This window comes from Malaclemys terrapin, chromosome 9, assembly GCF_027887155.1.
Source record: "Malaclemys terrapin pileata isolate rMalTer1 chromosome 9, rMalTer1.hap1, whole genome shotgun sequence".
Classification (NCBI taxonomy): domain Eukaryota; kingdom Metazoa; phylum Chordata; order Testudines; family Emydidae; genus Malaclemys; species Malaclemys terrapin.
In genome coordinates this window covers 9,894,314-9,908,057 of record NC_071513.1, presented here as the reverse complement: position 1 = coordinate 9,908,057, position 13,744 = coordinate 9,894,314, and the positions used below count along the sequence as shown (strand labels likewise).

General features: G+C 39.3%; 1 protein-coding gene across 2 annotated transcripts in view; it reads right to left on the bottom strand.

The window, feature by feature from the left end:
• AFF2 (ALF transcription elongation factor 2) overlaps positions 1-13,744 on the bottom strand; it is a 403,259-nt gene that overhangs the window by 275,884 nt on the left and 113,631 nt on the right. For both annotated transcript variants that reach the window (XM_054040357.1, XM_054040358.1), the window contains exon 3: positions 11,717-12,607. In XM_054040357.1, the coding sequence (XP_053896332.1) occupies positions 11,717-12,607 (891 nt within the window). The remainder of the gene's footprint in view (positions 1-11,716; positions 12,608-13,744) is intronic.

The window sequence follows — 13,744 nt, the reverse complement described above, 5'->3', positions numbered from 1 at the left end:
TGCCCACATGGCACAGCATAATCAGAATTCAGTAGTAATGGAAAAACCTCAGGAGATCGAGCTTGGCTAAATACCCAAAAGCTTGGTTGCTTATCCAAGGTCTACATTGGATCTGGAACCCCAAGGTCTACAAAAACTAGGATGGGAATCTTACGACAACAGGCTGCCTCACAAGATTTCCCATGCTTACTGCTAAGGGCTTCAAGCGCATTGTGTGTGTAGAATATTAATACAAGCAAAAATAAACCATTAGCAATAATATATTACCATAGATTCAACATGTCAAAATATATTCAAAACTGTAGCAAGTAATTTTCTTGATGACATCCAGATTCAGTTAGATCTTAATACTATGTATTTACAAAAGCAGCTTTTGCACATTTTAATTTCTTCCCAACTAATGTGTAACAGTTACCACGGTCTGTTTCTTCTATGCTTTACACCTGCCTCTGGTCCAAAATAAGTCTTGCTAGTTTGATTGTTTAGAGCCTAGTTTTACAACCTCTATTCATGCTGAGTAATACCTCACTCCTCGTTTTGAATCGAGAGGACAACTCGAGGAGCAATACCAGTGTCGGTAAGGGTGGTACGATCTGGCCTTTAAACAGCTACCCCAATTCTAATCTGGCTGTATTTTACAGATCACTTCTTCACCAACAGGGATGTACTGTTGTTCTTTGCCAAACTTGCATTATTCCATCTGTAAAGTACTTTGGATCAGATGTTTTTATGTTTTTAGAAAATAGGCAAAAAATAATTTATCGCTGCACGGAAGTAAAAACTATAATAATTATATTTAAGTACAACTTGACTAGGATTTGAAAAGACTTCCTTATATTCTTAGGTAGAGTCTGTATAAACCCAGTTCTGCTTCTATTCCACGCACAGTAAGTAACTATTCAGCTGGCATGGAATATCAATATAAATAATATATAGATAGAAAAACTTCATCCACTGGCATAGGCAATGGGGTAACCCCAATATTTACTGCCAATTCACTGCCTGTTGGCTATCTTTTCATAGTGCCATTTTTGCAGGTACATTAGCCTGACTCCTATAGAACTTCTTGGGAGAATTTAAGGAGAATTTTGCATTATGAAAGATTTGCCAGTCAAGGCTCTAAATGAATGTTCAGTAACAGATGAAGAAGTTCATCCTGACATGAGCAAATATAGAACCATCTTGACAACTTAAAAAAACATTTTTTTCATGATTGGCAGGGAACACATTCATCACTAAACACTACACACATGTGAGGCTATGAATGTCACTGGGAGATGCATCCATTGCATCAAGGGATAGATCCAAATTCAATGCTATGGAAGTTAATGGAAAGACTTCCACAAGCAGGTTGTGCCCTAAATTCAGTCAACAAAGAGCCCAGTCTTGCAAACAGTTCTACCTGTGGACTCCTGTGTGGAATCCTATCGAAGTCAATGGATCTGTGTGCAAGAAAAGCTCTTTGTTGGCTTGAAATGTTTACGTTTGGCCATTTTTGAGTCATTAGCTATTAAAGAAGATTCCAGGATTGTCACTCTGGGTGTCACTTTGAAATTCAGAATGTCTGTTGAGTCAGCATGAAGTGAGGGAAACAGCTTCAAGCATGGCTGAGAGCTCTTTTTGTTCAGAATATCACCACGCTCAACCATCACTGGATTTGTGGTCTGTTACCATCCCATTTTTAAAATTGTCAGCCATTTCCGAATTACAGAGTGATGGCGCGGGCCTTCAGCTACGGTAAGTTATGTATCTATGCCATGCCAAGAGACCGAGACCATTGTGCTATCAGAGGTACCTCAGCCAATCACTAAACGTATTCTACACCTAATTTGCATGCAAAGTGTCCAACTGCCACCGTTCTTACAGTATGGGCTTTCAGCTAGTAGTATGGCAAATAAAATGGTTGCCTGAATAATTTTTTTGAATAAAAAACATTCCCCTACCTCACTGTGAGTCACATTTTCAGGGCATAGGTATATGTGTGCGTTGGGGTACAATCTCTCCTTTCTCCTGATACCACTTACAATACGAAGTTTCACCCCAGAAGGAAACTGTTTGAGAAAGCTACAAACAGCTGAAAAGAAGGGTTCAGAATAGGCCATTCTCAACTGTAATGCACCAGCACGAACAATATATTCTCAGCGGAGCCCCATCCTACGGTGCTTGAAATCCAAGGGAAATGGGAGTTGAGAATGCTCACCACCTCACTGGACTGAGACCTATGGGCACATATAGGTCCTGGTCCAAGTCATATAGCCCTTATTCAGGGAAAGCTCTTATTAGCATACGAGGAAGCACTGAATACAGCAGACAGTCTGAGAATCACAGAGGTTTTTTAAAGCTTATTAAATTGTGCATCTTTTCTTAAGTGTGTGTGTGTGTGTGTGTGTGTGTGTGTGTGTGTGTGTGTGTGTGTGTGTGTGTGTGTGTGTGTGTTTTAAAAATTAAATTCCATATTTAGGAAAAGAGCAATCTCCACATTTATATTTAAAATATAGGCAAATGTAAATGGGAGCCTGGAAATTTACAAACAGCAGAAGTAATTGCCTGCTTGTCTGTGTGGATTTAAGTGTCACAGCTTGCAGTTCAATGAAATATAACCCCATGAGTTTACACATCTGGGGGACATAACGATGTGAAATTATTTTGAGGAAGCATGGAAGGAAAAGCAGCATGTACTGTTCTAACTAAAATATGTTTAGACTGGCAATATTAATGGGGATTTAAGCTTACACTTAGTATCGCGGACTTCTCGGCTCTCTGGGATGTTTACAGATCCAAGTGAAAAAAAAAGTCCATGCGTCTGGAAAGTGATTGCGTCTGCATTTATTTTTCCCTCTCCTTCCCCCTGATTCTTTTTCAAATTGCTACTTAGAGGACAAATTAAAGAGGCAAATTTAAAATCAACATCTGTCCAGTTCCTAATCCCTGTTCTCAGGACACGGGGCGAATCGCCCCCGCCTCGTCCCGTGGAAAACCCAACAAGAGAGATGGCTTGGGTGAAACGTTCCTTGCGATTCCCCTTGCAGTGTTTCTACAAATTCTTCTACTCTGGGCTGTGTGTGGAAGGCATTACCCACCGCTTCCCTCCAACTGTCCAAGAAACAGGAGGGGCTGACCCTTAAATCCCACAAATGCCAGGGATCATCCACATGGAACGTCGCTTCTACCAGCACCAAACCTCCCTGTTCTCTCTTTGGCTCAGAGGCCACATGGAAACAATGAATGGCATAGCCAGGGAATTCAGAACAGGCAGCTGCCTCTGGGACTCCCTTGAAAAGGGCAGAGCAGCTCAATGCAAAAGGTAGTGCTGCCTGGACTGAATTAAATCTTGTGCAGACCCCACATAAGGCGTGGGGACATGAGGCAAGATCCCCCTGTCTATCTAACTCCCACACCAGCTCACTCCTTCTGCATGCTTGCAGAGCTCATTTTAGGGCTTTGGGAATGGTGTGGGATGATGCCATGCTGACCAAACCTGACCTTATGGGGGATGAGGGGAGATGATCCACGTACAGAAGGCCCCCACCATATGCAACTTGAGAAGAACAAAACAGGCATATTAATTAGAACTCATTTACATATTAATTCAGTTGGGTTATTCTCCTGTTCTCACAAATCTCACCATGAGTAGCTGAAACCCAAAGTGCTGCATCAACCAGATGGGAATGTAAAGGCAAAAGTGCATCTTGACTATTCACCACAGGAGAGCTGATTTTTCTAGCTGCTAGATATTGCATTACCATGATTTTCAAAGGAGACATTTTAAAACTTCCTTTTGGCTTCAGACAAAACTTTTTTTTTCATTTTTTACCCTTTAGCTCTTGCTCTATTGAATGAGAGAGTGGTTTAATTGTTTTGAAAATGGGAAATGGCATGATTCTCTCTATCACGTACTACTTTGGCTTGTTTTATTACACAGTCTTAAAATGCACATTTTATTAGGGTGACCAGACAGCAAGTGTGAAAAATCGGGACCGGCGGTGGGGGGTAATAGGAGCCTATATAAGAAAAAGACCCAAAAATCGGGTCTGTCCCTGTAAAATTGGGACATCTGGTCACCCTACATTTTATAGTGCTTCACATATTTACATCTACCTATCTAAAACACACAATATTGTAATATATTATGTTGCAATTAAAAGCCTACAATCTAAATCCGATATTTCTTCACTAATTTATTCCCAAGCCAATATGTATTTTAATGTTCCAAACCGTTGCTAATTAACACATGGAAATATTTTAACATGGATTTTGATTAATTCCATTTAACAGTCTAACCAGTGCTAAAACATATGTGGTGTGTCATTTCTTTCTTTTGAGGAAGGCATTGGCATTAAATCTTTCAATCTTCCTAAGCACCAAATGCTAATTTCAGGAAGATTAAATAACAGACTGCAGCTACGGTTTCCTTTCTTTGCTTCCCAGAAGGTAAAATGAACATATTTATGTGGGAGGAATTTCTTTACTGCACAAGCCAAAATGCAGAAATTAGATTTTTTTTCCAACATTGCTAATACACTTGCAATAGCCTGCCAGCTAAAGAACTTTAACCTATATCTGCAGTTCATGGATAGTTGCCAAGCTATATGTTCAACTTTCTTTCCCTTAAGTATTCCCATATGATGTTTTCACCTGCAACCCCTAAGTGCTTTTCCATACTTGGATCAGAGACAGCTAGCTTAATAGTGGGATGACTGTGACTATAAAGCTAGAAATACTCATATAAGACCCTCCTCTCATTTTCATACGTTGAAGCTATGTTATAAGCAAATAATACAGTATGGCCCAAATGGTTTCAAGTGTGTGCAATTCTGCATGCCTCCGAACCAAGTGTGCCAAATGTGTGACATACGCATCCAAAGGTACGAACACATGAAAACTTATTTGCACGTGCAAATCCCCAATTTATACACATTCACCAGGTATTCCACATACATCTCAGGAGTGTATATTCAGTGTTCTATCCATCCCCCTTTCGTAGCTGGTCCAGGGAACATGAGAGACTACTACAGGGAGTTACTCCTTTAGCTGCAGTGGTAGAAGTTCATACCTTTAGTGCTGAAAGTCATGGGGTCAGGTCCCAATGATGGACTCTCAATGGTTGTTATTACACATGCGAAAATCTGTGCATGCTCTTTCTCCTGAACGTTAAAAAACATGAGCCTTCTGTGTTCCCAGACTATTTGCAACCTGCAGCCACAGTCTGTTTCCTGTGCTTTTCCACAAAGCAAGAAACATAATATAGGGACAAAATCCCAGAAAGTAATGAATGGAAAGGATAGCAAATATGTACAGTAGTATTTTTCAAGCCATCTGTGTGTTATTTTCAAAGGTTTGAGTTAGATAAAGTAACATTTAACAAGGCATGTGGTGCAATTTTCAGATTTACAGTGATGCCATTCTACAAAAGGCCAAACTACTGACATCAGATAGCTTGTAGTGCTCCCAGTATCTTTGGTGGGAAACATGCATGTTCATTTGCGGGCAGAATTTGGACCAAAGTAAATATCTGCATCATTCAAAATACAAACATCTGAAAGACTTGCATCTAAACATGTTTGAAACCTGCTATGTTTCTATGCCGTAGTTTCAGAACTCACAAATATTACGTATTGTTTAAAGCAAGACATGTTCTACAGAGCAGTCACATTTTGTGCCAGGGTCTCAACTCTATGACGCCAGTGGGTGTGGTCCCATAGGAACGGCTTGGTCAATTGAGGATCACCCAGATTGGTGTGGGATCCAGCCCTGCCCCAGCAACGCCCTCCCTATTCTGACTTGCCCCCTATGCCAGAGGGCAGGGGATGCAAAGCTGGTTATTCCAACTTTATGTCAGCACCTTGACTACAATAGGAGTATCCAGGGAGTAAGCTATTACTCAACACGAACAAGGGTGTCACAATCCGGCCCTCAACAATTAATTGCTTCCATATGGCTTGGTTATGTCTTCCTTCAATTAGTGTGGGCAGGTAAAAAAAAAAAAAAAAAAAAGGGTGGGATTACAGTGGATTAGGAGATTCGTTCTTAGGTATGGGGAGGCAGCCATATCTCCATACTATTTTGCACTCGTACAGGACCTTTCTGCAGGGATCTAAAAATGCCCAACAAAGGTGGATCAGTCTTATTATCCCTGTTGTCCATAAGAGGAAACACGCAAGCACTGAAAAATAAAGTGATTGTCTCAAGATTACACTTCAGAGCTGTGCAGACCCTAGTATTCCTGACTGTGGGCATGTAGGTGATGCCTCCCCAACTTTGTAGAAGGTGGTGCAATGTGGGTATAATCAACCTATTTCTTGAATGCACCATAAATGGCACAAAAGGGGGAACAAATTCTATTAACACCCCGGGACTGTTTTCCCCAAGGCTTTTTGAGGTCACTTTGTTTTCTGCCACCTCTGGCTAGGCAATTGGAATAATAATATTTTCTACAATTAATTTGGACCAACTACTAATGGCTTACAATTGCCATTCAATTTGGAATTGGGGAACCTCAAAGGGTTGGAGATTCTTGTGCTTGAAGTCGCACAAGAAGATGCATTCTTGCAGAACACTGGCATCTCTGCCTCCACTCCTAGGCAGAATTCAGAGGCACTGGGGGGAAAATATCACTGTGTGAGAAAAGCCATCCAACCCCCCAAAACATTGGGTATGGAGGTCAGCTTTTTCATCTAAACCTGTTCACTCTATCTTACAGGCTTGATTCTGTACCCAATGAAGTCAAATGCAAAACTCCCATTGACCGCAATGGTACAGTAACAATTCCTAATGCCCATGATTGTCTTTGTATTTCCTGTTGGAAATAGATAGGCCCTAGCTATGCAATTTCCCCCTCCAATATCCTTACCCCCCAAAAAAAACCCTGCTAATGACAGTCCCAGCAATAGGACAGTAGCTTAACAAAGCAAGAAAAGGCCACAATAAGAGGTCTTCAGACGGTTGGCGTCATATGTTCCTCATTTAGGAATATCTCAAAAACATTACTTCTCACAGTATTTACAAATGAAAAACACATGGCTGTAACTATAATACTGCAAGAAATAGTGCTCTTCTGGTTTGTTTTTGGCCTCAGACTTTTGAAATATGAACCAAGTGAGGGGATTTCAGCTTAATGCTTGATTCAGTCCATTATTCTTAAACCCCCAAAGTTTTGAAGGAAGAGTGAAGCTTGCATTTGAAAAGGCAATGTGCCCACAAATACAGTAATGCACTGTATTTGGCAACCAAAGCACAATGTATTTTAAAGGGGAGTTAGTTACCTAAAGGCTTTTGCCTTCCACTCAATTAAAAAAAACCAAACATATTAAGCTAGCTTTGGGTGCCCATAAAAAGTTTTATAAGTCACAGATAAAGCCTCTTGCATTTACCATTTGGGTTGAATCAATATGGTTATCTACCTGTCAATTTTTCTTGCTCTTTAATGCAGAAAGTGAGCAGCTTGTTTTATAGCTAGCTTAGAAAGTACTAAGTTAATCAATACATCCAGCGATAACAGGATGATTTGAAACACATATAACAAAAGCCTATCACTTTGCTGTATAGTGAACCCGTCAAAATATTATCCTAAAAGTCATGCGAAAACAGAAGTTCTCCATCTTCCATGACTAAATGGGTGGTGACAGTGGGGTTGTCAGTCTTTCGGATGTGTTCATAGTGTTGCGTTTTGGGGCAAAATTCAGTATATGTTTCTTATTTTGCAGGAATATGTAGTCAGCTATGCAGAGATTCTTGGGAACACTGTCTGAAGAGTTAAAACTTTTCTTAATTACCCCAGATTTACTTGGCCTCAAAACAGTCATTGGAAACTCTTGCATAGTTGTACTTGCATAGTTTGTACAGTGCATAGGATTTTTCACAAGCTTATCTGGAAATTGCTCCGATGTTCCCACAGACCCGAAAACCTCTTGATTTAGTCAATGTGCTCAATAATTTGTGTTCAAGGCCAAACTGAAATGTACAGGCTTACTTTCAGCTACCTCAAGCTGAGTTAGTCAATTTGAAATCATTTGTAAGCATCTGACTCCTAAAGATTTAAATATACATTGGTATATCAAGATTCTGGATTTTAACACAGCAACGAGAGGATCAGCTGTTATAGTGATTTCTAACCCCTACATTTTCAAAGAAATGCATAGGATTTAGCCACATAATTCCCATTGAGAGTTAAGTTGCAATCACACACCATCATACCACTTAAATAGGTGGAATTCTGCATACAGTACAAAAGCTCTCTCTGAGTCTAGGCTTGCTAGTATTTACCAAGTGTAATGTGCAAGCTCAAAATTAATATATACATATAAATATGGAAGAGAATGAGAAAAAGAAGATGTGTCTGAAATGTATTTTAACTTCAGTGCCCATGTTGCCAACTCAATGTCATGGGTCTCACAATATTTGGTGTTTTTCACAAAGTGCTAGCACCTGGAGTCATGTGACAAAATTTGACTCTAATCTTTCATTAAAAATAATAAATTTCTAGCCCTTGTGGTTGCAGAGTAAAGCTTGAAAACATGAATCCTACAGGCTTTGAAGGTAAATAAAAAGGGCCCAAAATTTATTTATTTTTGAAATCGTGATTTTTTTTAAGCCAACCTAATGAGTTTTTGGAGCCTGACTCGTGATTTCTGAATGTTTGTCATAGGCAAGACTGAGCGCTATTAGTTGTGTTAGGATTTGAATTCATCATATTGATGTTCTAAGAATTTTGACCTTGACAATGAGAAAATAGTAATTAAGTACAGTGAAGTGATGTTAGATATTTTATCTATGTTCACACCCAAGAGGAAAAGCAAAGGACTGAAGGATCCAGCAATCACCAAAAAAATCCCCAAAGTATATCGCAGACACACAGTGTGCCTGATTCTTCCCTTAGCAATGAATGAACAAATGTCTGTTAATTGTAACCGAGTTGAGGGCAACATGGGCCCAATCAAGTGACATCGAGCATGCTATAAAATTGACCACTTCCTCAAGCATAGCAAAGTGCCTCCAGGGCACTAAACATTCTATATAAAGCCATGATAAATAGGACCATATTTTCACAGTGGCCTCAACCCATCTTTTAAATCTCTGTGCCTGGCCAGTCATTTTTGTGTATCAGAGTTTTAGCAGAACCAAATCCTCTGATTTGCATGCACAGATTTGCATAGCCTGCTCTTGCAGAGGTCTATATGCATGATTTGCTCACACAAAATTAATTTGTTCATATAACTCCAGGTTTTGAGGTGTGCAAAAACTTGAGAACCCAAAAACTTGGCTGTGCCTTCTTGGTGGGTGGATTTACAGGCTGGGGGTCGTTTGAAAAATTGGTTCTGAGTATCCAAGGGAACCTACAGAGCCAACCATAAGAAGCACCCAAAAAGGGAACTTTCCTACCAACGGTTTGAAGGGGGTCACCACCACCTGCAATGTTATTAGCATGGAACCTCGTGGGGCAGAAATGAATTTGTTTCAAGCAGATCACAGCTGCTGGCGGCAGCTAGGGAAGGTTCATAAATTGACATGCACCCCCAAATAATCATAAGCCTCCACATCAATTGTATAAAGATTACAACAGAGTCCCCCTCTGCAGTCATTCCAAAAATGTTATGGGTTTCACAGTTGTGCCCTGTCAGTTCTGATTAAGCTTAAACTAAACCAGTTATCTATAACCTTGGATTAGAAAGAGTTTTATTGCCAAATGTAAGGTAAATTACATTCAGAATGCACATCAGTGGAAAAACATACGGGGGCAAACCCTGCAGTCCTTACACAGGGAAAATGACCTTAAATCAAGTGGAATTTTGCCTGTGTGAGGACCATTGGCTTTGGCCCATGCCGCACATTCTAAATAGCAGCAGGAAGTCATTCCTGACTGCCGCATAGCTTCACGTTTTCTCTCCCTCTGCAATTCATTGTTCGCTTTTATAACACACGGACTGTTTTAAGATTATTATCTGTAGTCACTGCTGAAGTGACTTGAGTTTACTATTTACCCCATAATAAATGAAGCTAATTATACCCACAAACTCTTCACTACGCAGGCTATAAACCAAAGCAGCTATAGCCACAAATTCACCACATAACTTTTTCATCTGGGTGACTACCAGCCTTTCCATTAATAAAAACAAATGGTTCACATCAGTTGTATTTAAAGCTATACCAAGAGATTCTGGAGGAAACCCTGCCTTCATTGAGATCAATGGCAAAACTCCCACTGACATGAACAGGGCCGGATTTCACCCTCCTGTGCTGAACGTAGAGGAAAAGTTGATACCGGGTGTAAGCCTCATGTACCACTACAGAGAGATACTCCATATTAACGCTGCACTTCAAAGTGTGCTTATTGACTCATTGTTATTTTAATAGAGAGCAGAAGTGAATAGATGTATTTGCCTTTGCACCATCATTATTTCTTTTATATGCAATTATTTACTTGCCAAACACCACTAGCGACAAATTGCAAAAGAGGATGAAGCTATCTAGATCAGCAGATTTCTAACCTAAGGTAAAAATAAACAGAAACATCTGTAAAGGAATCTTGTACAAAGCTACATTTATTAACAAATACATTTTCTAATAAAATGCCATCTGCAAGCAACCCTCAGCTTCCACTTGATATAAATAGGCCTTTTTACTGTTTTCAGATGCAGTTCCCAGAAAAATTATTCCAAACTCTACTGCAAAACACATCAGTCTTTGTTGCTGCCTGGAATGTTAATAAATAACATCAAGTTTTTAAACAGTCAAACAAATTATTGGCTCAAAACAATTATTCCAATAGGAAAAGCTGACCTTTTCCAATAAAGCGTCTTAAGAATGAATCATTCTTTATTTCTGGTATAAAAATATTAACAAGCAGGGAAGTAATCGTGGGGAAAAACAGAAAGCTATGAAAATCCCATGTTGTACTTCTGTTCATGCATGTTCTAAAAACCTACCTTGCAATGGTTACTGCTTTAGAGCAACTGTGAATAAGAAATTTATATCAGTACAAATGCTTCAGTTGGTACCCTTGCAATACAGCTGTGCTTGAAGTGTCCAGGAAAGAAATAAGAGCTAATTATAACTTTAATCACAGGACTGTTGTAACAGACCAGCAACACAAAACTCAGCAATTTAAGTTCTTGGTGCCAGGAATTGGCATTGAATCCCAATGCTAAGTGCTATTGAAAAATGCATGAAGACTTAACGGGATACATTTTCAAAAGTGTTTCTCACAGTTTAAGCCACATTAATTCCATTAAAGTCAATGGGAAATGAGCAATGAAAAGGTACCTTTTATTGTTAGCTGTTCTGTACCACTGGTATTAAAGGGATCAAGGCTTTTCCAAGTTTATTTTAGATTTTTTTTCTCCTTTGTCACAGTGCATAACAGTATTCTTTAAATCAGATTAATTCCAAAATAAATCCGCAAAACTGTGAACAATGCAGCTGAATTAAGGTATATTAGAGTGCTGGATCTGGCCTTTTACTGTTAGTGTGACACAACCAAAGTTAGCATTCCATCCTTTGATTTTAAAACTTGATGTATCATGACTTACTAGGTTGTCACAACAATCCTTGCCAAAAGAAAATATAACCATGCATTTTCTAGAAAAGGGGTGTGTTTTCAGATCACAATTTCAGGAACTGGAACTTTATATTTAAATAAACAGACATACGCTATGTTAAATACTCCTCAGGTCAGATCTGTTAAGATTCTAGAAAAAAGTGGACTAAGAAAATGACTTACCTCACTAGCTTGAGGGATGGTAAGCTTTGGTAATTTATTCTTAGAACTGGGTGCATTAGCTTTTCCTTCCAACAGTGTTCCAAATGATTGATTTCCATATCCACTCTCAATTTCTATTGGAGGTTTCAGTTCAGGTGAGTCATTAGGTACTTGGTCCTGACCATCCATAGGCCTTACGTAAGCTGTAGGCTTTTGCTGGACCATGCTAGTTTTACAGTGCAGTCCTGGTGGGAAACTCTGGGTTGAGAGACCATTGTTTGCAGATAACAAAGATGTAGAAGGAAGTGGAGATCCAGGACCGTGCCCTACAAACTCAAGTTCTACAGGTGACTTGGAATGACTGTTTTCTTTATAAGAATGTTCTCCAGTTGTTGATTTGGAATGATTGTGCCTCCGTGAATGTGAAGATGATGCAGCCGGGTTTGCTTCCTCAGCGCCTCCATTTTTATGTTGCTCACTCTGACAGCTGTAGAGATCGTCGTACCTGCCTTGAGGCTGGTCATGTGAAGAGCTATGCTTTGTCCTACTCTGTTGACTACTGGGTTGGCTTGGCTGTGCACCATTAGAGTTGTGACCACCACGTGACCAATCTGTCCTGGATTTCCTGCTGCTCTGGTGACTGTGTAGCAAAGTAGAATTTGATGACAGTGAAGAAGGTGGGGGCATTGACGTTGACGAGTGACCGCTGATCTGGTGAGACGGGATCATCCTGTTTCTCTGTTCTGGAAAAAAGTTCTGTTCATTTTTGTCAACGGGAGTCTGTGGTACAGAATTCTTTGGGATTCCGACAAGGTGGCTCTGGTTAGAATGGTTGGTTAACAAGTCCTTCATTTCATCATAGTTTCCCAATGTGTTTTGGACACGGTTAGCAAGGGCATCGCCTTTATTTGTCTAAAATACCAAAAAGACACAGGGAAAAGAGTGAGTAAATTCCTGGTTGTGAAGTTACTGCTTGGAATGGTTGTCTTAGGAAACAATGGCAAATGTTAGCTACTTAATAGTATCATGCTGACATTTAATTTAATTTCAATTACATTTTGCATATGTTATGTAAGAAAAACTCATCAATAACTGTGTTCAAAGAACCTCTTGGAACTAGCTTGCATGAGTAACATTTATATACTGCTTCCTTTTTTCTTAAATCTGTTCTCAGAGAAATATTTAAATTACATCAGTTACGGATGTTATGAGCAAAACAGTCTGGTTTTATGTCAGATAAGTTGGGCTTGTACATTTTATATTCTGCAAAATGTGAATGTACAATTACTGGTTATTGAGTATTTGAATTAAAATCAAACATTTTATTTAAATATGTTATTGCTATAAACCAGGCTAAAACGACAATAAATATAAAGGAGCTAAATTCATCCCATGTGTAACTTCAATGATTCCTTTATACTAGGCTCAGTTTGGCCCAATATACCTAATAGTTGAGATCTAGAAAACATAGTGCTTCCAACTAGTGAATTAACTGCTACTAAAAGAGTGTTCCAAAGATGTTGTACTAACGTAGTATGTGATTTCTATATTCTGAAGCACCAGGATGCCTCTATTGGCTTAGAGTGTGGTGTGTTTATGAATCAGTCACTCACACTGCTTTTCTTCAAATCTCAGTAATCATTAAGTAAGTTCTGATTCATCTATGTTTTACTACTATTATTTTTCTTTCTGAAGTGGTTTTTACTCTGCTACATGTAGTATACTGGGTAAACAAGCTCAAGGGTTATAATTGATATGCAGCTAACTTCATTTTCCTTTTTGTTTTTAAAAAAAGTCAACCAACATGGAACCAACAAACGCAGTCCTATTATAACCCTTTGTGTTCCACTGAAATGACCAGTACTGCATTAAAACAGCCTATTCCCTATACACTCGTTACTTTATCAGACTCAAGAGGTGAGAAACACTGCTTTCAAAACTATAGTTCCTGTCCAAGAATATGCTGAACGTCTACAATCTGGAAGCAGAGTTTGAAGCTACAATATACGTGAGGTAGGGCTTGATACTTCATATAATCTCTCTCAAAGC